Source organism: Ambystoma mexicanum, chromosome 10 (assembly GCF_040938575.1).
Source record: "Ambystoma mexicanum isolate Mex_15411 chromosome 10, UKY_AmexF1_1, whole genome shotgun sequence".
Lineage (NCBI taxonomy): Eukaryota > Metazoa > Chordata > Amphibia > Caudata > Ambystomatidae > Ambystoma > Ambystoma mexicanum.
This window is the reverse complement of record NC_090932.1, coordinates 259,952,633-259,978,295: the sequence shown is the minus strand read 5'-3', so window position 1 is coordinate 259,978,295 and position 25,663 is coordinate 259,952,633. Positions and strand designations below refer to the sequence as shown.

The 25,663-nt window shown below is 42.7% G+C and overlaps 1 protein-coding gene across 3 annotated transcripts in view; it reads right to left on the bottom strand.

Moving 5' to 3' along the window:
* Positions 1-24,139, bottom strand: part of LOC138491337 (natural cytotoxicity triggering receptor 3-like) — a 169,581-nt gene extending 145,442 nt beyond the window's left edge. For all 3 annotated transcript variants that reach the window (XM_069617814.1, XM_069617816.1, XM_069617815.1), the window contains exon 1: positions 24,082-24,139. In XM_069617814.1, the coding sequence (XP_069473915.1) occupies positions 24,082-24,124 (43 nt within the window). In that variant the 5' untranslated portion in view covers positions 24,125-24,139. The remainder of the gene's footprint in view (positions 1-24,081) is intronic.
* Positions 24,140-25,663: the final 1,524 nt, after the last annotated feature.

Here is a 25,663-nt window from a genome sequence, read left to right as displayed (position 1 = left end):
TCTGCAGTGCTGTGTCCACCAGCACAGAAAATACACGGGGCTGCAATCAATGCAGCCGCACATCAATAAAGAGCTGTTAATTCACCCTGCTGCCAAGAGCAGCCCCTCCAATCAGAATGTAGCACACAAAACCGCTAATGATGGATCATTAGTGACTTAATGGTTTAGTGCCTACATTCTGATGGGAGGGGAGATGCACAAAAGGGTGTGGTAGTTGGTGTGCATAAAAGATTCTCTGCAGGAGGGCTTCTGACGTCACACATTGCCTTTTATAAGCGCTCCCCCACTTTTGCCTGTGGCCACCCTACTTTTGTCTGTGGCCCCCTCGGTGCTTCTCCTAAATTTTGTTCCCGGCGAGGCCACTGGGTTCATGAAATGGCAGCTACAGTTTGTCCACATATACATAAGTCTGTTTGTTGACTGTATAGGGCTTAATTCCATGTTCAAATATGACAGAGGGTAATACGAAAATGAGTGTGAGAGTGTAATGTATGTAGACTTGTGAGTGTTATGCAGAGGTAAGGGAGTGTGATCATGAGTGGATTGTAGAATGGTTATTTTGAGTGTTTTACTGTGTATTGATTTTGCTTAGTAATTTGTCATTTGTATTGTATTTTTATAGCATTTCGATTGCATTTGTGCAATTTATTCATTAAATTTGTTTTCACCACAGACTAGAACCTCTGATCTTTAATCATGCAGATGTAATCCAATCTTTGAATCTTATGAATCCATCGCTTGTGTTACATTCCCTTCCTTGTAGTGCAGGTGGAATATATCCTAAATACCTAGTGGCCGACCAGTGCTCACGTCAAGGGTCAGATGCATGCAACTGGAGCTTTCATCACTGACTGTTTCTCCATCGTCATGGCCTCTGTAGCCTGTTCAGACTGGGTCTCTTTACATCCCATCTGAAGATCCAGTTTCTGGATTCCATACATTGGATGCCAGATCATTTTGCCAGGGCTAGCAATGTTTTTTTTCCAGCAATGAGGAGCAAAATACTATGCTTTTCATCCATTCTCAATGATTGCTCTCCTCCTCCTGCATGCACTGGTACAGGTAAAATGTTGGTAATGGTACCCTTCTTAGGGGGTTGCAGTCCTCTACTAATCAACCCTGTAAAAGGCTCTGAAACCACCAGTTCTTCTTTCAATTTTTACATTTCTTCTGTTGGAGCCATTTTGGGGCCCACTCCGGTTGGTTCTGGAAGGATCTCTGCCGCGATTGGCCTGGTTGGTACCTGATTGGCTGGTCGCCAATCACCAAAGGCAGTTCAGAGAGAGCTTCAGCTCTTATCCAAAAATGTTGGGCCCCCAGTACTGGCAGGGCACATGATGCAGCTTGGAATAGGTGGGTGAGACGGTGTGTTCTAATGGGGTAGGATCCGTTCACTGGCTGGTTTGACAACTTTTGGCTGGTTTGACGCCTTTACTTTCATAACACGCTATAAATACGTACAAGCCTTATATTTCTTCCAGATACGCTACGATTTTCTTTAGACGGGCAGTCCCCTGACAGCAGATTTTTGGAACAGATCAAATTGCCCCAGCCCCCTCCTGAATCCAATAATTTCTGTCAGGTTGCATGTTCACTGCAAAATTAAATCTGGGACTACTGTTGTTTCTTTTCCAGCTTTACCAGATTTCCTCCAAGTGTGTGTCATTCAGTGTCCCCTGGCTTATGAGGCCAGAAATCTGGTCTTAGAGCCAGCTAACAGCTACTCATTTCCTTTCGAAAATAAGCCCTGTGGAGAAAGGGCTGGACTCAACCGCTGTTAGGCTGTGGCGAGTGTATCCTGTGTACCTGTGGACATTAAGAGCTGCTGCTGAGGTGCATGTGCCTTTAAGGTATTCTGACCAGCTGACCTTAAAAGGCCCCCTCATCCGCCCTTGCGGTGTAAGCCCTGTGGAGAAAGGGCTGGACTCAACCGCTGTTAGGCTGTTTGGCGAGTGGCGCCTGTGCGGCTGACCAATGGCTCTCAAACCTTCTCTGTGTCCAGAAGATGGGCACAGAAGAGACATGAACGACCGGGAGGAAATGAGGCTAATGGAGAACACAGCGCTGCTAATTGGCTGTCATCTAGAAAAGTAAGTCGCTTTTATTCCTGTGCCTCAATGAGTGATGACTTAAATGTTGCCACATGGAACACTCCGGAAGAAGAGCTGCCGTCAGAACTTGGAATCTGTAAACACTTGCCCCGGTGTAGCGCTGCGATAGACGGCGTGTTAAGGCCTGCAAGGTACACTAGTAACAGTAACTGTCCTTTTATTCATTCAATCCAACAAGAAATGACATCTGGCTGGTTGGATTCTATTGAAATCACACATTCGCCTATAACTCAGAACAACGCCTTACCTGGCGTGCTGCCGGTCCTCGGGGGCCAACGTGGCGCGTCTGCTGTGGATGCACGCAGGACCAGCAGGGACCTCCGTGTGGATGGGGAGAGGGAGGAGACTTCGCTCGGGTCCGGTGAGGGCTGGAGCGGATGTGGCGTGGATCATCCACAGCGGTGTGAGCAAAGTGGAGACGCTGCTTGCGGACGGGGCCAGTAGCGATGTTTCTCCCGCTGATGGGCGGACCTCCACGCCAGCTCGCTCCAACTCAGCTGTTGAGGCTGACGGAGCAGCTGGGTCTGGGGGAGGCGCCTTTCTGGCGCCGGTGCCTGGTGCGGTCAATGTGGGCGCGAGTATGATTACTCGTTCGCCCGTCCCGCTGCTGGTTGAAAATCGATCTGGCACAAACGCGGCTGGGGAACTGGACGATGATGTGTTCAGTGCCGCACTCGGAAGAGCCTTACGACCAGAAACTGGCATCTAACATAATTGAAGCTGTAGCTACAACAGGCGGATTGTCAGCTTACAATCGTGAAGAACATCGAGACTCATTGGGTGTTACAAACAACATACTGTACAATTTGACCTCCATGAATGAAGCATGCAGTGGTAAATTAATAAAGGACTTGTCACTGCAATGTGAGAGTGCTAAGAAACTAGCCCTTAAACGTCAGAATGTTCAATTAAATGACCCCAATAAGGACATATGGCCAAATTTTTCTTATAAACGTAGTAAGCCATCAACTTGTGTTGCAAAGGAGAAGACAAGTATGGCCTTTTCAGACATGTTCCATTGTTGGGGGGTGAAAAGGTGGCCTTGCTAATGTTTGCTGGTGATGTTTCTTTGATTGCACACCTAGTGATTTGAAGATTCTAAAATACCATTTTACAAATTGTTGCACCAGACATGGATTAATAATCATTTGTAGTAATATTAAGCTCATGAGCGGAGGGAAACATTTTAGGTTCCGGTTCTGTTTCATCTAGAAGTTGAACAACTTGGGTTTCTAGGCATTAGGCTCAGCGTTAAGCTCAGCTGTAATGGTAAATGGGGAGCTCTTACTGATAAAGCTAACCTGATTCTATATGAACAGTGCAAGGGGATATCAGGATTCTCAAATTCCTTTGGCAGCAATGTTCTAGCCCCGGCATTAGATGTTTACAGAGCACAGGCTTTTGCTGCTGCTCTTTATGGGGCAGAACTATGGGGTTACTGTAAAACTACGAATCTGACTAATACTGAGAATACATTTCTTAAAAGACTGTTTTTCTCCCTTTTTGGGTACACCCAATGTTTCACTCCAGTTGTGATAGGGTTTTCTGTAATTGGAGATCAGATTGCTCTGAAGACCTGCTCTTTTGGGTTTGTATATGGTTGTGCAACGGCCTTACAAAGTATAGTGAAGCATTAAAAGATGTAATGGGTTGTCAAGGTTTACTTTGCCTTCCTTGGTTTCGTTATGTTAGGGTGACATTGAGGACATTAAACCTCCACACTCTGTGGGCTAATCCATCTAGCACTAATGCAAGCTGTAAACAACTGATTATACACACAGAGAGTGGGTCTTTCACAATAAGATTACTCAATGATTACATCCTTCATCATGTTTGTCCTATCAGGTTATTAAACATGCTCCCACTCAAGAAAGTTATTTGTCTTCTGTTCCTCCAAAACTATCAAGGACCATATCGACTCCCTGGTTCCTGCCCTGGCTGATTTCTGCAATCACTCCTTCGCCACTGGAGTCTTCCCATCCCCCTGAAGCACTCCCTTGGGTACCCTCTTCTTAAGAAACCCTCTGCTGACCCCTCCTGCCTGGCCAACTCTTACCCAATCTCCATCACTCCCTTCCTGGGGAAGCTCCTGGAGAATCTCCCAGCTGAATCTCCACACTGAATCTGTTGGTTGTCTTCATGGCCATCAGTCTGGCTTCAGAGATGCCAGAAGCACCGAAACTGCTCTTCTGAACATCCATGAAGACATGCTCTCCAACCTTGATACTAACACCCCTTTGCGTCCTCATCCTGCTTGATCTATCTTCTGCCTTTGACACTGTCAACCATGCCATCCTGCTCAACCGTCTCTGTGATAACCTGGGTATCACTGGTCAGGCTCTGGCGTGGCTGACTTCTTTCCTCTCTGACTGACCCTCCCAAGTCCCACTTGGGTCCTTCCTCTCCGCTATCTTTTTCTTTACCTGTGGTGTCCCCCAGGGGTCTAACCTCTCTCCCTGGCTGTTCAACCAATACCTAGCACTCCTTGCCCACAGCATCCCTGCTCTCTTCCCCAACTTGCAGTGCTATGCGGATGAGACCCAGCTCATTTTCAGGCTACCCTCAGCCTCCTCCTCTCCTTCCCTCATCTCTGACTGTCTGTCTGCTATCCAGGATTGTTGTGCCGCCAATGACCTCTGCCTTAATGCCAGTAAGACTGAGATTCTCCTCATCGGCACACCCACTCCCTCCTTTCCTGTAGCACTCTGGCCGGCCTCTCTTGGCCCTCTTCCGGCACCCACCTGCAAGGCTAAAAACCTCGAGGTCATCTTCGACTCCACACTCTCCTCCTCCCTTCATATCTCTGATGTCTCTAAGAAGTCACACACCAGCTGCACCTCCTCAGAGGTATTATTCCTTTCCTCTCCTTCCCCCAGAAGCTCACTGTCTCCAGAACTCTGGTTCTCTCTAGGCTGGTCTATTGCAACAGCCTCTTTCTAAATTTGCCTGCTTCCACTCTCCGCCCCCTGCATCTTATCCAGAACAGGACTGCAAGACTTGTCCTTGGCCTCTATCCCAGGGATCGTACTTCTCCAGGACTGAAATCTCTGCACTGGCTCCCAGTGGCTGTGAGGATTAAGTGCAAAACCCTCTGCATAGTCCACAAGGCCTTCTGGGGCCGGGGGGCCTCAATGCCTTCAACTTTCTCTCCCTAAATATCTTCCTTCTCGAGCTCTTTGCTCATTCGCCTCCAAATCCGTCAGGGTCAATCGATTCTCCAAGCAACGAGTTGGTGGTAGATCTCTTTCTTCGGCTGGTGTCTCCCTCTGGAACAGCCTCCCTGCCTCCCTTAAACTTGAGGAGAACCATCTCCGGTTCCGGAAGCACCTCAAAACCTTTCTCTTTGCTTCTGCTTTTTCTCCTCCTCTGCTCTGCTGACCTCCTGGCTGTAACCGGAACTGCAATGGCTACCTGGACACCCTCTGATCTCGGGCCCAAGTCCCTCCCCGCCAGCGTCACACACCTGCACTGCCTTTGGGGACTGTTTCTGTATCCCTACAGTCCCCCTACCAGCCCTTGACACCTTATGTCTGCACTTACCCATGTACTTGCCACTTGCTGGCCGTTACTTACTTGTTTTATCTATTTTTAATTGTTTTATCTATTCCCATGTACTGCACTGTCCCTGCCCCCTTCCCAGGCACTTGCGCGATCTGAATGCAACCTGGCCTAGTAGGATCGTTGTTTGTCCTCCCTTTGTTCCCCTCCCTTGCCTCGTCGCGCCTTGAAACATTTGTGTATAGGCGCGTTATAAATGCCATATCATATCATATCATATAAATAAGCCATTTGTAAGATTACTTTATCTAAAAATTAGACTCGATATTTTACCTTTAGCATCGTTCTAACTAGTTCGGGATAAAGCTATCTCTGGATATCATCCTTTATGCCTCCAAGCTGTTGAAAAGTTGCAGCACTTTCTTCTTATATGCCCTATTTACGAACAGTTGAGAGGCAGGAACTTGAAGCCATGTTTGCTTAATAATGAAGCACAGAAAAACCTGCAAAAGAAATGTGCAAAAACCGATACGCTGTTTGGAATCTCAAATTATATTGGCACTGCTTGAATAAGTTGGACACGGGGCAGATTATGCTAGTGGGAAATAGGGTCTGTTGGAAAGATGAAGGTGTGGGGTATAGCTTGGTGGGAAGAAGATTGTTTCAGGGAAAGGACAAGTGGGTTGAACATGTGTCTACTCCTGAGACAGAGATCGATTACAAAGTACACACTGAGAGTAGGCCGTTTACGGTCTTCTGGCCTACTGTAGAAAAGAGAAAAGAAAAGGTGCATGCTGAATTTTTGAAAGGTTGGTCCAAATGTGTGCCACATAGGTTTGAAGATCTTGAGAAGGTAGAGGAAGTGAAAAGGAAGGTAACTGACATTAGTAGGAATCGCCATATATTGCAGACCGTGGGCCTCATTACAATAGTGGCAGCCACGGTATGAACAGTGCCGGTAAGGCACTAGCACCATTCATACCGGGCCGCCACATTTCGAGTTCTGCTCGCGGGTTCCTGACAGCCCGCCAGGTCTTACCTGGCGGGCTGTGCAGCACCCGTGAGCAGCACTCGTGATTGCACCGGCACCGTTATCAACGGTGCCGCTGCAACCATGCTCCTCACCCCCATTCCGTCCTACAGGACAGAATGGGGATCGGGAGCCCGGCATTACCACCACCCGCGAATGGGCAATTACCGGCCCACTCATCTCATAATGGGCCGGTTATTGCCCAATCTCGGGACGCGGTGCCGGGAGCGAGCATGGCGTTAGCTGTGCCTGCCATACAGGCACGGCTACCGCCATGCTCGTAATGAGGCCCAGTGTATAGTGAAGAAAAACATGCAATTAAGTTGTCCATCACACTGCTACTATATGTGTTCTAGGGGATGTTTTATGTACAGTTCTCCAGGAAGTGTCCGAAAACCCACCACTGTGTTTCTGACTGTTTTCTTTCTCATTCTGGCAGGGGTAGTGTTGTATTGCAAACAGTGCTTTCTCAGACAAGAATCTATTGTAAATAAAACTGGACCCTCCAGTTCACCTCCCTGTCATCCGCCCCCAGATAACTATGCCTCTTTTGCTCTGTTCGAGCTCCAGCAGGAAACACAAATGCTGGAGCAAGAGATGAGTCTGCTATAGGAATGCGATAAAGGCAACATTGAAGTTTGTTGATTTCTGCACTAAATAATCTACAAAATAATTGGTAATTTCATGTAGATGGTTCACCAGCACAAAGGAAAAGCTGGTGAAACCAATAGTGATGGAAAGAAAGTAGAATTCCATTGCTAAGAAAGAACAGGAGAATTGGAAAAAGAGATGTGCAAAGAAAGAAGAAGTCAGTTTAGTTGTGCAGTAAACACAAAAGGGGGTCTGATACCTGTGGCAACCCCTGGACAATGGCAATTATAATTGATTAATAAATGCATTATTTTGGTTAAAACCATAAAAGCACAGCTACAGAAACAGATAGAACATTAAAAAACATTTCATGCTGAATCATCCAATGAAATCCCTTGATATAAAACACATATAATTAAACATACAGCCTACCTCATATATTTAGATCATATATACCATGAAAAAAAATGAAACTAAATCTAAAAGCCAACACTTGAGATGTTTTTTCTGGCGATTGCAAGCCTTATTTAAGAAGCTTGAAACTGCAAAAACTCTTCACACAAATTCGGAATTTTACACAAAATTGAAGTTCCATCCAATAACAGTGACAGCGGCCCGTCGGAGTGTGGCGGTCCAGAAACAAGTGCGGCAGTAGTTTTACCAGCACCCTTGTTTCCGGACCGCCACACTCATAATGAGGCCCATGGTTTGCTTTCAGCACTGCCACTAACCATTTGCTTCTAAGACCAATGAAAACTGAGCAAAAGAATAAAAAGTGAAATTCATCCGATTTTCTGCTGTGCACATTGAGCAGCTCTGGATTACATGATCCGCAAAGTTCCTAGTGAAAAAATGCAGGGGAAAAATTCCAGCGCACATCTTAACCAATCCAGGACAAACACAACTCAAAACCTAATTCTACTTTAATTCTAAAATATTTCTTAAACAAGTTCTTACTATCATCTCACAGCAAATAATCCATTATAACTCAGTCCCAAAGGAAACTTTTATTTTCCTTAAGTCTCCAGTAACCAAGCATTATAGGTGGTTCCAATAGAAGCCTAAACCAATTTCATCTAGCACATTTTTGCCATGGTAAAACCATGCCCAGGATTTAGCATTGTTACTTATCAGAATATCCAGCATGAGCCCTTTATAATCCTTCAATTCATTACTTGTACACCACTTAAATCATAATAATATTCCCCTCGGCTGTGCAAAATACTCAATACCGGTTTGGCCTAATTCCATTCCAACTGCAGTGCCAAGAGTACCTATGGGTCAGCCTAATAGCTTTTTGAAAAGTATATTTTCACTAGCTTTCATTTTAGCCATTTTATGGTGTACCAAGAGCTCAGCACTTTACAACACTGCCAATTGGGTTTGTGCCCAATAAACCTTTACAGTTTGTAGGAGTGATGAATAGCTGCAGGCTTTGAATTACAGGGGCTTATTGGTTAGTATGCACATGTAGTTTTACATGTAGTTTTAATGTGAGTTTTAGTGTGGGCTTAAAACAGAAATACAGAAATGCAAACATATGCAAAAGTAATAGGTTTCCAATGCAACCGGCGTACGCATAATGGAAATTGAACAGAGTTCAGAAATGCATATGCTAAAAACATTTTTATTTCAGGATATTTCAGTTGACTGGCTTGCTTTAAAATAATATTTATATACATTAACATACTAACTTAATCCAATCCCAGTTAACAAACTGAATCCCATAACAATAATTAGTGCAAGTTAGTCTATATGGAAATAATCTGAATCCAAATTTGAAATGCATGTGGCTTTGTTCAATGAGGTTTTTAAACGTTCAGCATGAGCTTGTGCTGGCAAGCTGAAATATTTGAAGAAGGGCATTGCTAAACAAGGCTATTGTGTGCCTGAGAAATGCAGGAATAGATGTATCTTCTTGCTCTCCAACAATAAAATCACGTGGGTTTCAGTGGTTTGATCTGGGTGAGGGGAAGAATTTCTTTTGACTGACAGGGAGAACTTATTAAAAGGACTATTAGTGGGTGTAGGCAGGACAGACATCTTCGAGTGCTGGGCTGAGACAAGCTGGCTGGCAGGCATCCTGGGACTCTGTGCTGAGAGGTACAGTGATTTGTAGCGAGCTGGCAGGCAGACAGACTCCAGAGCTGAGGGCTGTTTGATGGGCTTATCTGTGCGAGTGCTTATCTATGAGACCCTGGGTTCCCTGCCAAGTTGGGACAGAAGTACCGCCATCAGATCTAGGTGAATATACAGTATTGAATTGAGGTGCGAGTAGTGTGCCTGGGAAATAATTACACATTTTAGAATAGTAATATGTTGTTGTTTCTGTTTAAAAGTATTTGTGATTTCTATGTTACGTGCATTCCCATTTATAAAGTGAGCTTTGTTAGATGACAGACTCCTATCTGCTAACAATTCAAGGTTACCTGCCAAGCGTTTCTGGCCCACTGGCAACAAGTGTGTAAGTGAAACTTATCATTCAAAAGGCTATTTTATGTTTGGGAACACTGTAATGAAATACATTTATTTTATATGTCCAAGTAACTTGTATCGAATAATGCAACTGTTTGAACAGCTTTGAATTTTAACCTTCTATAAAAAAATCAGAATGTTTAAAAACAAATTGGGTTTGTGTTCTTATTATGTGTCTGCATTTTTATTAGCACATAGACTGAGGTCCAACAGGTGATATGCTTATTTTACTGCAGCCGGTAATTCATATTGCCACTTGTGGTAAAATCTGAAACTGATTATTTTCAGTGAATTGTTTTTAGGAGTGCCAGGCATGTGTGTATACAATTATTTGTTTATGACATGATCCATATGTTTTGCATTTCAGCCACAAGGGCATACAGCAGCATTATACATAAAATGCTGTGAGGCATAGGTGACTCTCAAGAGTGTACCAAGTCCAGTTTTTGAGAGAAAGGACCCTGGTAAAAAGAACAGTTGTTAGGTTATATTCTTAAGTTAGTCTCGCAAATACCCCAACAAATTACCAGATGAGATACTACCACCATAAAATAACACAAAAGTAGGTCTAACCCCAGAATATATCCCACAAGTTGCGCCAATAGCAGAGGCCTTATATTTTCTTGAAAAATGTAGTAAAGCCCCCGGACACCTCTGGAGGATAAGGTTACTTTTTAAAAGGTGTGGAATTACAATCCCTTTTATTATTGAACCAAACCCCCAAAAAATCATAATGGTCCACATTTTCTATCATAACTCCATTTAACTCCAGTCTTATCAGGGGAGGGTTTTTTTTGTGACAGGTCATCATTTTTATTTTATACACTTTTATCACTAGTTCCTTCTAACTACATAGATGAAAAAATTCAGAAAACACTTTTTTTTAGGCATTGGGGATTGGTAGATAACAATACAGCGCCAACAGCAAAAAGATAATATTTGGACGCTGCTTGTTTATCAACGTGGCATCTGCATGAATCGCTAATTCTGAACTAGCCACGTCATTCTTTAAATAAAGTGAATAAGTAGGGCGCCATAATACAACCTTGTCATGCACCTCTTATTACCAGGAATTACTCTGTCAGTCCAGCGTGTTGCCCCCATGTCACAACACAGGTTTTCTGAATATAGCAACTTAATGCAATTTACCAACTGCTGAGGGATTTTAGGGCTATGCAATGCTTCCAATAAAAGATTGTAACTTACATTGTTGAAGTCTGCCATAAAATCAATAAATATCATATGGATTTTACCTTTAGATAGGGCCGAATCGATGGTCTGGGGTTTCCATTTAATTTCATTTAAATTCATTTTTAGGTTGTAATTGATACAAAGTATTTTAAGTTTAAGTTGTATTGTGAATTGATGTGTGTTGTATGATTTTATATGTTAGTGCGAAAAGGTTGCAAGTCAATCGAACCACACTTTAATTCAATATAAAGAAAAAATCGTATATAAAGGCATAGCCTTCGGTACAATGTATTTTTGTAGGTTTGATGTTAGCTGAATGCCTTCTCTATTGTTCCAATACCCTTGTGAAAACCTGCTTGCATGGGTTGAAGAAGGTTCCCATCCTCTTCATGTTTAAGCATTCTATTTGCCAAAACCTTACCATACACCTTTGACAAACTATCATGGACGATGATGCCTGGAAATGTGGTGGTTCGTTTTTTTCTCCCTTCTTAAAGATGCAGATAATTTCTGCCAAACGTCAAGGTACTGGGGTTTCATACTTGTCGTTAATCGTATAAAAGAATTTCCACAATGCTGGGATCCAGAAAGCTGACTCTGGGCCTCATTGCGAGGTTGGCGGTAACCCCATAACACCAAATCCAGCACCTGTCTTCCCAATGCCACCAGGACATTACAAGTTCCAGTGGCACGGGAAGTCAGGCGCTGGATTTTGTAAGTCCCCATTGCCATAGAGTCTCATAGGACTCTATGGAAGTGGCGAGACAGAAGCGCTGGCACCACTGCTAATGGTGCTGTTGCTTCCGTGATGAATCTGCCTACTGAGCGGCTGCTCCCATGGCAGGCAGACTCGTAGTGTGGCGGTCCGGAAACAAGGGTGCCTGTGAGCTTAGCGGCACCCTTATTTCCAGACTGCCACACTTGTAATTAAGCCATCTGTTTTAATGATAATAATTCAGCATTTATATTGCACTACGAACCCTCAGGTATCTGAGCACTGCTTATTATTACCCACGAGTGTGGTGATCTCTGAAGGATGAAAGGCTGAGTTTGACCTTGCCGGGATTCGAACCTGCATCAGCAGTGTCTGCGCAGATGTCAAAGCAAGCGATCTACTCGCTGTGCTATCAGACCGGCTAAAATTAATCTATATAAATCCCATCTAGCACGGTTGCTCTTTCCTTCTTTTGAATGTTAAGGTCTTTTAACACCTCCTCAGCCATGGACAGCAAGGGGGGTTCTCTGTTGTACACTGATCTGCCAAGAGTAGCAAGGATATCACTTCCCATTAGTGGTAGATCATGCAGAGCTTTAAAATGCTCAAACTAGTTGCTACCAGAAATATTAATCACTAGAATAAGATCTATATTAACATTCCAATGCTTAACAATTGTCTAGAATTTCTTTTGATCATGCTCGTGGATAGATGTTTAAAGATGCTCCTATTTCATCTCTATTTCTGCTTCTTTCTTTGCTTTTTATTACAGACTTAGGGCCTCATTACACGGTATGCGGTAAGGGTTAACGGTCACCGGTAATGGTACCGGTGACCGTTAACCCTTACCGCCTTACTACGAGGTCCCTTAGCGGGTAGGTACTTCAACGCCTGCTTTTAGCAGGTGTTAAAAACCAACCCGCTAAGGGACCTTGGTGCTAATTACGGCACCGCAAATTTGCGCTACCGTAATTAGCACCTTCCCCATTCCCATTATGCCCGATGGGGCAAAAATGGGAATGGGGAAGGGCAATGGTGGAAGGGGGAATTACCGCCCCGCCAACCTTGGAATAGGGTGGTAATTCCCCTTTCCACCAAGGCGGTGCCGGTATTTTACCGGCATGGACCAAGGTGCTATTAGCACCTTGGTCCACCGCCTACCGTGTAATGAGGCCCTTAGGGCCTCATTACGACCCAGGCGCTAATGGGTTAACGGCGCCGTAAAAGGCTGCAGCGCCATTAACCTATTAGCGCCTAATTACGAGGTCCCTTTGCGGGACCCGACCTTAATGGCTGGTTTTACCAGCCGTTAAAGTAGGGTGCCGCAAAGGGACCTTGGTGCTAAGTACGGTGCGGCAATTTGCGGCACCGTACTTAGCGCCTTCCTCATTCCCATTGAGCCTTATGGGGCAAAAATGGGAATGGGGAAGGGCCCATGGTGAATGGGGAATTACCGCCCCGCCAACCTTGGAATGGTGCGGTAATTCCGCCATTCACCATGGCAGACCCCGGCATGGACCATGGTGCTAATAGCGCCATGGTTTAGCGTCGGGGTCGTAATGAGGCCCTTAGAATCTAATCTCTGTTGTTTAACCAGTTGCACTTTGTCGTTTTGTTCCATTTTAATGATAGATGCAAGTTCTTTTTTGGGCTTTTTACAGTCATTATCAAACCAGCCCTTCACTTTATTTGTAATAAGGGCCCTTGAGAGTTTGACTTGACGGGGCACAAAAGGTCATATAGATTTCACCAAAGCGTCATAAAAATTAGACCCATCAAACCCATAGATATAGTCGTCTCTTAAAAAATCATGTAATAATGGATTTATTACACCGTAAAATTTGGCCCATACCTCAGGGTGGCAAATCAAGGTCCATTTATTAAGGCTGCAGCAATCCATAAAACTGGTTAAATCCAAGGGAACTAGATCCTTACTATTTCTGTGTATGTCATAATTCAGTGTGATAGCTAATGCATTATGATTGCTCTCTGGTGCTCCAAAACATGCATGTCATTAAGCAGCTGTGAATATTTGATGTTAACAAGACAGTAATCAATATGGCAAGAAGATGTCAAAGCCCTGTAGATCAGGTTAGCTGGTACATCTCTTTCTGTGTGGCCGTTTGAAGCTCTAAAGTCTCTTTCCGCAAGCAAGTTTGGTGAAATCTATATGATCTGTAATGCATGTCCGGGTCGGATTCTAATGGCTGGTACTAAGGCCTTGGGGATACCCCAAGATTCGTCCTTGTCACCCGGGACACTCTCCAAACAATTTTAGGGCTCCAATTGAGCATTGAAATCCCCAAAAATCATAGCACACTCTGCCTGGGTTTTATTGTCTGTGATTGGTAAGACCTAATGATCTAGGCAGGAAATTGCAGCCACTGGAGGAGGAGCAACTAAACGAGCAGATAGAAACATTAAACACATTGAACTGCAAACCATTAGGGAAGCATAACTTCAGCAATTGAATATAAGGATAATTAGAATCAACTTCCACAACTATGGCATTTAGATACATTTTGTACCCATGTTAAAAGATCGCCACTTAGTCTACCTCGCTTACCCTTTAAAGCCGAGTAGCATGACACGGATATCCAGGCTTCACTGGAATGTTACCGGCCCCCCAGGTTTCTTGTAATAAAATGATGTGGTGTAGGTCTAAGATGGAATGCCAATCCAAGTCTTCAGCCTTTCATTGAACAACTACAATATTCCATGAAACAAGCTTAAGCTGAGTTAGAGCCATATTTTAGTTTACAGAGGTGACCTCGGAGGGCCAAATAACCAAAGGGGTGTCCATGTCACATTAGGGATCCTAGAGTTCTCAGCTCTCCCCTTCAGGTTAGAAGGTGTTTTCATTCTCTGAATATTACCTTGTTGTTGCTATACAAGGGGGGCTTTTGGTACCACATAATATTGTCTTCTTATCTGTATCATGGAATAGGCTGGAAGTGAACTCCTGAAATCCAAGATAGGTAGTTCTTGAGTGACCCTATTTGACAATAACACCACGTTCTATTATATCAGATTGTTGTTCTTCCTGGCTTACAATTCTAGTGGATGGACTTTATAGTTTCTCCCCTTATAAGGGATAAGCAAACCCTGACGTGTCTAATAGTGTGTATGTGCGCTCTGTGGAACAGTATTGCAAAGGGGGTAGCCAACATGCTGCTGCTGAGAAAACCGGTACCAAATGCCAGTGAGACGCTGCACCTGGAAAGGATGTAGTCAATTTTGTGTACAAAATGTTGCCTTTTATCAATTTCAAGAGTAGGTTCTATGATGTGTGAAGACGACCTGTGTGACAAAGTACGTGCATCAGTGTGAAATCACAGAAAATGATGTTACAGTATGAGATATGAGACTTTGATACTTGATGGTAACATGGAAAACAACATAACAAGAAATTGTCATGAGTAAAAAAAATGCAACCAACATTTGTGATGTGCAATATGCATTACGTTATGTTGATTTATACCATGAACTTCTGCCATTGTTATAGTCTATTTGAGCTCTATGAATGGTCACTGTTATTAGTTATGGAGCAGTAGATTGAGTGGGACATTTTGTTTCTAGAGAATCAGTTCTAAGGACTTTTACGTTTCACTGATAAGTCAATGTGAGATAAATGATTTGCAAAAGATCACACACTTCAGTTAAGTGGAGCCCAGTCTGAAATCTTGGCCGCATATAACGTCTAGACTCTAGATGGTAGAACTATGTGTTTTTGTCTTTCAAAAATACTTTCTACAACTCTGACAAGCATACACACCCTATGTATACTGTAAAATCTATATTACATCCTTGCATAGATTAAATAAAATATGTGTCACTAGTAGGGGGCTATTTGGAGGAATTATGGCAAATTGTTTTGCATGTGCGTGAATTCATGGTTACATCAAAAGGCTCAAAATTGATTACAATTGCTCAAAGTAGCACCTGCACACTGACACCTACTTTCTTTTACAAAAACAAATGTAACATCAATTTTTTGGAGTTTGTGCATGTCGTATTCAAAGCCTGCATTTGAGGGAGTACCTCAATAACCTCGATAACTGAAGCAGCAGTCCAGACATATGCTCTGAAAAAAGAATGAGGTACAAAAGTGGGGATTACCTGAACCAGGTATAGCAATTTAGGAAGAGTTTTGATGTTGACCATTGAAATCTTGCTTATTAATGACCAAGGGAGCCCTGTGATGTCAACATTGTGGTGATACTGTGAAACAGGGGACGCATAGTTATGGTGTACTTTCTCAAAAGGCGATTGCTGAATTTCAGGGGTTTTGTTGTGTTAAATCTGACCACCTTAGCTCTCGCTTATTCAAGGTTGTTTTCTCTGATTTCAAAGGTACACGTTAAACCAGTAGGTTTCTTTGAGGCCCACTAGTTATGACCTTAAACCGTAGCCACTGCACATGTTACACCAATGTTTTTTTGGGGGCCCACTAGCCATGGCCTTCAGCCGTGACCACTGTACACAATGCACCAATAGGTTTCTTTGGGGCCCACAAGCCACGGCTTTTGGCCTTGGACACTGTACATGTTGAACCAATAGGTTGCTTTGGGGCCCACTAGCCATGGCCTTTAGCCATGGCCAGTGGCCTCGTCTTTCAGTCATGTTCACTGTACATTGTGCACCGATAGGTTTCTTCGAGCCCACTAGCCATGGCCAAAGGACATGGCCACAGGCCACAGCCTTTGGCCGTGGACACTGCATATGCTACACCAATAGGTTTCTTGGCCACCCACTAGCCAATGCCTTTGGACTTTAAGACTGCACATGTTACACCAATATGTTTCTTTGCAGCCCACTACATTGGTGCCTAGTCATGGCTAGTGACCATGTAGCACAAATAGGTGTCATTAGGGTCCACTAAGACATGGCCAATGTCCATTGCCTTTGGCCATGGCCTCTGTACATATTGCACCAATAGGCTTCTTTGAAGCCCACTAGCCATAACCTTCGGCCCAGAGACCCATTCCTAGCAGATGTGATCACAGCAGGTGTAAAATTACTTGTTTATTTCACTCTCCCCCCATTCCCACGAGATTCCCCAGATATTCCCCCCGATAATGGCAATGAACTACACATACAGCGGCATTGAACTATCCATGCATGTGGGATTCCCCCACTATTTCCCCGATAACACTAACAAATCCCAAACTCCTCCTTGTCCTCACAGGCACTCACCAAGTGTCCCTCTCCTTTTTCCATGGTGTCACCACTAACCTCAATTGCTTATTTCCTCCCTGGCCCTCTCCTGGCCATTACCCCCTATCACTATTTGGTTCGTGTGACTCATTTTCTTCTCCGGGGTGGACTTGATTGAAATGCGAGTGCTGAAGTTCAGGGGTTTTGTTGCGTTACATCTGATCACCTTAACTCTCTCTTAACAAATGGTTTTTCACTGAATTTGGAGGGTTTTCTATACCTTAGTTTCCTCATGGCCCACTAGCCATGGCCTTCTGCTGTGGCCACTGTACATGTTACACCAATATCTTTCTTTTGGGCCGACTAGCCATGGCCATTAGTAATGTCACACCATTGTTTTGTTACCAAACACCCATTGCCTCCTGCCCAATAGATGTATGCACTGTAGATGTTAAACCTTTTTTCTAACTTGTTATTCCTGTGATAATTTCACAGTAATCATTTCCAATAACAGAAATTTTTGCTGTAGAGTGGAGGTTCGTCGATTCCCACGATAAAAGGAAAAATTGCTCAGAATGAAAAAGTCTCTTGCATCTTCGTAAGCAATCAACATATATTTACTTCTTTTTCCAGGACCCCTCACTGCATTCAAGTTCTTGTTCGCTCGCTAACCCTCTCTCATTACCTCCTATCACTCGTCGCTTTGTGTGATGCACATTTTTCTCTGAGCGTGCCTTGCGGCATTGCCGCTGCAATCTCGTGAGATTCATGCGGTCCATCCCTGATAACCTGAAAAGGTTCTACCCGTTACTGGCTTCCCAAGCCACCCCAAAATCCCCAACTTCACATGGCATCTTCTTTCCCACTCCCAACCTCTAGCCTGATGTGATTGCTATTGATATTGCTATTTGTAGAGCGCCTTGGGCCAGGCCATCTAAGCGCTGTGGTTTAAAAAAAACAGAAGAGTTTTGAGTCGCTTTCTGAAGTTGAGAACTTTATGAGACTCTGTAAGGTCGTGGATGAGTTCATTCCAAAGTTTGATGGCATCCTGTTTCCTCCTCCATATAGTGTTTTGTGTTCTTTCATTTGCAGTTTCTGCCGGTAATGTCACGGGAATCACTTGCATCAAGCAAAAAAAAGCTGGGTTTTCATTTCTGAAAAGCCTCTCAGCTTCTCTGCTGCAAAGCACCTTATATAAAGGTTTTAATGAATAGGGGGCACCACCATGTCGAGAATTTAAAAAACTACTGGATGGATTTACCCCAAACCTGTCAACAAAATGAAGTCAGTGCTTTGTGCCCAAATTATTTCTTGTTTGGTGCAATTCTGCCCAGCGTTTTTCACGCTACGGCTGTTCAAAAACTGCACATTTCTCTATAGGACAATGAATGGGAGTCGGCTGAAAACAGAATTTGTATGCTGTCTTAGTAACTTTTTAATTTCTAAACAAATAATTCCTAAAGTTTCCAGCTTGGGGGGCCCTTGACAAACCTTTGGTTCAGAACATTTCGTCCAAATCCATCCAGCAAGTCAAAAGTGATTAGCCTCTCGGCTTCAAACCACCAAGAACAATATAAAGGTTTTAAGCCACAGTGGGCACCCAGTTCTGTTTTTAATATTTTATAAACCACTGGCTGAATTTACCACAAACCAGTTAAGGACATTAAGTCAATGCTTTGTACCCAAATTGTTTCTTATTTGGTCCAAATCTGCAAAGCGGTTTTCAACTGTTCAAAAACTGCACTTCTTCTCCATGGGAAAATGAATGGGCTAAAAATTGTGAAACTGTGGTGCTTTATTTTTTTAAATAACGTTTTCATTTCATTTTGTAACGTTCTGTTCACAAAATGTGCCATTTGGGGGGCCTTAATAAGCATTTTAGTACCACCCAACTATGGTTTTGGTGTTTTGGTGTTGGGGTAGCGGAATAACCTCCAGAAACATGCTAGAGGTAATTCTGCCACCACACCGCCAGAAAATTGCCAGTTCCACGGAATTACCGTTGATGGAATTACAGCTAGTGGTAATTCCACTGAAATCCTCATGCAATCCTACGGACTCCATTAATGGGGATTAACACTGACATACCGCCACTTGCAATTGGGCAATAAGGCCTCATGAGTTGGGCAGTGTGGTTCAAAATGGTGGTAATGCTGGGGTAACAGAGTAACCGCCACAGTACCACTGCATTACTACACCACCTGACTATGGTTTTGGTGGTGGGGTGGAGAAAAGACCACCAGCAAAACTCTGCAGATAATTCTGCCACCATATCAGCAAAAAACAACAATTTTGGCTGAATTGCCGCTGGTGGTTATTCCGCCAAAACACCCATGGAGTCCAAAATGGGACTAACACCGCCATACCACCACTTGTAATTGTAAAGCAGCAGTAATTGTGCTGCACCAAGTGGCAGTAACGGTCAATCTGTTCGGTGGTATCTCTGGATTTACCACTGAGATACCACCATACTTGTAATGAGGCCCATTGTTGTGCATTGCGGCTCAAAATGACATTAATGCTGTGGTAACAGTTACTGCTGTATTACCACCGCATAACCGCAACGCCCAACTATGGTTTTGGCAGTGCATCAGAGGAAAAACCTCCAGCAAAATGCTGGAGGTAATTCTGCCAATTTACCATCAAACAACAGCAATTTCAAGAAAAAGGGGAATAACCATGACTTGCTCCATTATGCATGAACAGTACAAAACTGGAGAGAGGAACTGAGAATATAAGTGAGGTAAGAGGAGGAATGATGCGAAGCTGGGAAATAGTGGAGGCCATATAAGGATCAGACAAGGACTCTGATTTCATGTGGTCAAGTCGAGAGGAATCCATAGGTTCCAAGGAGAGTTCTCAAGTGAAAAAGAAGAGTTGAGGCACAGGTGGAGAAGGTGGAGAATTGGAGCGTTGTAAATTTTAGAAACTGCAATTGCCGAACATATAGGGCTAATTTTAAATTCATGGAAGGTATACGAATCCAGCAGAGAATTTTCAAGGGGGTGCTTCATTCATACATGCAGAGAAAGCGGTGAGTCATTTGGAGATGAAAACACTTTCCTTACAATGTATGTCTTTCGAAAACATTGTGTGTTGTTTAATAATACAATTTAGTTTGGGACAAATGTTTATTATACTTCAAAGACTGGTCTTTGAAGGAGAGGAGAGCTACAGTGTGATAATGATGGTATCAGTTCAAGAAGTGTGTCAAAGATCCAGAAAGTCGTTTTTGTTGACCAGGGGGATTAATAATTGTATAGGTTAAAATTGGTCACAAATGTCATTACAGAGCCAAGTGGGAGGATGAAGACAACGCAATGGTTTTTGATTGGATTTAGTTTTCGGTGACCTGGGTACATGCAGCAGTAAAAATGAATTACAGGACACACAGAGTTGGCTATGTTGTGTCATAATGGCAGTGTCAGCATTGAGCCACTCTGGTGTCACATTTTTTTTCCTGTTCCAAAAGTATTAGCACCAACATGTAAAGCCTCACAGCCTACCTAAAGATAGAGTCTTCAGAAAGATGGGAATTTACAGCGCTTGTGGAGCACACAGAAGAAAGAAAATGCAGGACCATGGTCAGCATCCAACTTGACCTCCAGAGAAAAAAACACGGATCCAAAGAGAAAGGAGCCTGGCAGCAACCAAAGAGGCCACAAGAATTGCAAAGTACCTCTATTTCATCACAAGCTGCTTAAAAAGATGGCTAAACCTTGTGACAAGAAGATGGCATGAGCAGAATTTCCATCTAGCAATGGGGAAATAATTCAGTGCAACATACCTTAAATCAGGAAATCTTAGAACAGGACTGCTCTAGCAACATTATCGTGTACCCAAGCCTCAGTAGAGACCCTAAATGCAAATAATCTTCACCACCTGAAAAACATTGCTCAAGATCTAAATTGTGCAGTTAGGCAAAACTCTGTAGATGCCAATCTGGTCCCAATGACCCATGCTGCCTTTAAGCCCTCAAAGGAGTAACCCGCTATGATGATCTTCATGACACCATACTGGAGGTAATAACACCACGTGCAATAATATGTGCTCAGGCCCCGAAGGAAATGCTGGGCACAACACAAAAGGCCTACCAATGTAGCCCCCCTGAGCCAACGGGTGTAAGCAAACTGTTAATGAAACCAGCAACAACAAAAAAAGAGTGAACAAAAGAAGTGGGCGGCCAAGTCCTTTCACACACTAAATAATCTTTCCAATTAACAAAACACTGCAATTGCCCAACAATTACAGGCATAACAAGGACCTCCAGCTCCTCATTCCTTTCCACAAAAACAGAGGGGTGTAGAACCTTCCATTAGTCGAAAGGATCCTGCCCAGCCAATTTTACTGGGGAAATTTGAATACAAGATGGAAGAACCATAGGAGTTATCACATATTGAACAACGAAATGTCCATAACACCATCAAATCATCTTCACTAACAAAGTATGAGTAGGCAAGAAAAAAACCTTTTCTCCTTTAAAATAAGGTGGAGCAGAATTTATGGAGGCATTAGTAAGCCTTTTTGTGTCCCTCTTTGAGCCACAAAGACCCCTTGGCATTACACTGTGTGGGGTTACTACAAGCAATATAAAATTGTAATTGAAGTGGCATCAATTTGCTCAGCTAGATGGCCATCTAGAGAAAGCAGTAAATGAATGCATGTCATACAAAAAAGAGACAGAAAACTCCTGAGTAGCAGAATGCATAGCATTATTCAGATAGTGTGGCCCCCTGCACATTTGGATAAGCATAAATAACAAAACAACACAAATACTGTTCCAGTTCTGATTTGTCTCCTCTGTCTGACCTTCATTTTGAGGATGATAACCAAAGGAAACGGTCCTACCCCAGAGCTCTGCAAACTGCTTACCAAAAGTAAGACAAATCCTATGAACATTTACCTGAAAAGTCTAATTTGATTTGGTGTTGGCACTCATTAAGTGAATATGTGAGTTGTCTGTGCTGCTGTAAACCTTTAGTGGATGGCATACATTATTCCTATCGTATATAGTCATAGTTGTTTCTGTATTCTCACAACACAACAGAAGAAAAATGACAAATTAAGTTAAGATCATTCATGTAGCAGGAGAAATTCACTTTTTTGGGAAATTAATTTCTCCTAATATGTAAATTGTTAAACCTGTCATTTTCCTTCTGATGTGTTGTGAGGCTCACAAATTCTGGCAATTTATTGGATACTTACAAATGCGGACATTTGAACATCCAAAACTGCTAACAAGTATCTGTCAAATGTTACAAAAATGGGGCAACATTGGTACTGTCTCTGCTGTAAATTGATTATTAAAGTGTAGTATTTGAGCGCAAGATTAGATGTTCACCTAACCACACTTTGCAATTTTACAGGCCCATTACCAATAAAACTACAGAATCCAATTTTTAAAAAAACTTTCTACTTATAAAATGCATTGAAAAAAACAATCACATTTTTTAAAATACATTTATTATAATCTTTAGCTACACCAATCATAAGGGTAATTTACTATGGTTCAATGTTTACCAAGCGAGGTATATACGGTTAAAATAAACGTTCTCTAAAGACTCTAAAATGGTTTCAATATGTTTCTGTACTAATAATACAGGATTTACAAGTACTCTCAAGTTTGCAGACAAGTTAGACCAAAATTGATTGCTGGTTATATTTTGAACATTTCCCATATCTCGCACGATATATCATTTCTAATCCAGTACTTTGCGTTAACAGATGTCTGGTGGTCTCTATCTCCTTCAAGCACAATCTATAAATTCTGTCTGTCTGAATAAGGGTTGTTTCTTTTAGGACCAATGACCATTAACGAGGGTTGTAGATTAAATCTTAGCTTCAAAATGAAGCATTGTAATGTATGGCCCGCTGTGTGCATAATATAATTGAATGGTGTCAGGAACGAGAATCCTTGAAGGCTTTGCACTGAGACTGCAAACCAATATTGAATTCTTATTGGATAAAAATTAAATTTTGGTTATACAATCCCAGTTGTAAGCTTTTCCAATAAGTTGTTTCCTTAGGTGTGGATAATTCACGTAGGGATCCATATTCCAGCCCCATGCCATGTGAACATGTATGCAAGAAGTTAAAAATGCATTCAAAACAATGTTACGGTGGGAATTAGTCTTAATCATATCAGCATACAAATTCAAGATCGATTTCCCATCATCTGTGAATATTCTAGGATAAAAAAGGCTGTGTTTGATTTTTACTAGAGAAGTCTACACCAACTCTCCACTTCCTCAATCGCTATGCTCACAGGCTCAGACTGGCCTTTAGGCCAATAGGGCAATGCCTGGACCAAAAATACAAAATGCTACTATGGACCAGTTTTCTGGTCTAAATTGGGCCACTTTTTTGGCCCATGTGGATCGGTTTGGTAAGTTACTTCACCATTCGGCTAGTAGTTTTGACCAGCGTGTTGGCAGAGGTAAACTATATAGGCCCTGGCTTGGCTGACTTCTTTCCTCTCATGTTGACCTTCCCAGGTCCAACTTGGGTCCTTCCTCTCCTCTATCTCTATCTCTAAATGTGGTGTTTCTCAGGGGTCTAACATTTCTCCATGGCTGTTCAACCAATACCTGGCACTTCTTGCCCACCGCATTGCCGCTCTCTGCCCCAACTTTCAGTGCTATGCAGATGACACTCAGCTCATTTTTGGCTCCCTTCTTCTCTCATCTCCGGCGGGGTGTGCTGCCAGTGATCTCTGCCTTAATGCCAGTAAGACTGAGATTCTCCTCATCGGCACACCTGCTCTCTCCTTTCCTGACACTCTCTGGCCAGCCTCTCTTGGCCCTCTTCCCTCTCCCACCTGTGAGGCTAAAAATCTCTAGGCCATCTTCAACTGCACTCTCTCCTTCTCTCCTCACATCTCTGATGTCTCTAAGAAGTCACACTACCAGCTACACCTTCTCAGAGGTATTCTCCCTCATAATTCATAATTATAAAGTCATAATTCAAAGGCTTAAAATTGAGAAGCAGGAAATGCTGGTGAGACCAATTGTCTACTGAGAGAATAGGCTGCAAAGAGAGAATATCATAACAGTTAATCAGACCCAAGATGAATCATGAGCTTTGATTTCACCCAAGCTAAAAACCAGTACTATATTTGACATTAGTCCTACTCCCTTTAGGTTTTTCGCAAGTAAACTCTCTCTTATTAGGCCTCCTTCTTACGCAATTTGTACCTAGTGCACTGCAGTATTTCAAGTATAATATAATTTAGCACATCTTGTAAAGGAATGCCTCTGCCTAAAACATGGCAAATATCAAAAGTTCAAAAATTATAGAAAGCACCTTGTACTCACCAGGTTTGATTTTCAAGAGAAGCACCAGACAGAGCCAATTCATCACTTCGAGAAAGCAGTCCCTGTAAATGAAATCCAGGCATTAGTTGGGCATGAAAGACTTTTGAGGGAATATAATGTTTTAGAAACCACTTCTAGGTGTCACTGAAGCATAATTGAGGGGTGGCTAGCAAAGTACCGAACCACAGACACCAAATATAGACTCCACAAAGAGCTCTGCACCCAGTCTATACTAGCACCACTCAAGATAAACCCTAACATCTAAACAGAGTTCATGCACCCATATTCACAAAACAATCTGTTGCCCTCCCCCGTGAGATTCCAATGCTAGATAATAAATACACAACACAACACAAAGGGAAAATAATGCAAGGAGAAGATGTATGCATACCATTTTGTCCAAGCCCTGTTAGCCACATTTTTAAATTGAATTAAAATGTAAGATTTCTGAAATCCTTTTGGAGCTGCTAAGGTGCACATGGGGTGGATTAGAGAGGAGCTGGAACATTTCAAATTGGGGGATCTTGAGAGGCTGTGTGTAAGGCTTGGAGTATGTGTTGACCTTTGTGACTCTGTCCCACCTACCTTGATTAGATGCTAATCAGTGGATGAATGCGCCTGTGGTGTACAAGAATTGTGAGATAAAGGAGCTGTCATATAGGTTGACTATTTGGCTCTGTTTAGGCTTTAGAGTTTACAATGAGCACTGTTAAACCAAGCCTCCTTTTCTATGATTGAAGCCCCATGAAGAAGTCTTTGAGCTAGGTATGTCCACAACCATTAACACTAAAAATGGACATTATGAGATTATTGGCTGCTTCATGCTAGCATTTTCAAACTGGAAAACATTTAAATATTGCCATAAATGATGCTGCAACAAAAGGAATAACTCTCCACATACATTGAAACTTTTTCAGTCATTCTCGCCCCACACCTAGATCTTTCCCCATTATCTAAACAATCTGATGTTTTAAAAATGACAGCATTTTTTCAGAGAAACAGTTGCAAAAGTGATACTTTGTATAACGCAAAGGGTGATCAAGAGAGTCTTCAAGGGCCATATGACAATATGGGCCTGAGTTTCAGAAGGTGGCCAGTTACTTCAGTATCCAGGAAATGGGGCTGATTATTCAGGAAAAAGGAATATTTTCAAAATATTTTTAATAGCAATGCAAATTTACAAAAAAAGACTACATGTCTTTCTCTGGGTGATTTATAGTAGTTGTCTCCAGTGAAATTGTTTCAAACTCAATCTACCCAGATTAAATATCAGAGTAGTCTGTTGGATGAGGTTTTACATTTCTGGAAGATCATATAAACATATATGGAAGAACTATAGAAGTCCTTTCTTCCAGCTGTTGAGGAAACTATTAACTTTACGAATGGTGTTGGTGCTGAGTTAGGTCCTGAGAGAAGTGTGGAGGTCAGATGCTAACAACAAAACAAGGCTGCCCCTAAAAATACTGTTGAATTAATATGAAGCAATGGGTGTATGGTAAATGTCATGATCCACTACTTAGATGAGATGGTAGGATGAGTGGCAATGTGGATAAGTACTTGGTGTACCAAACAAGCATGACAT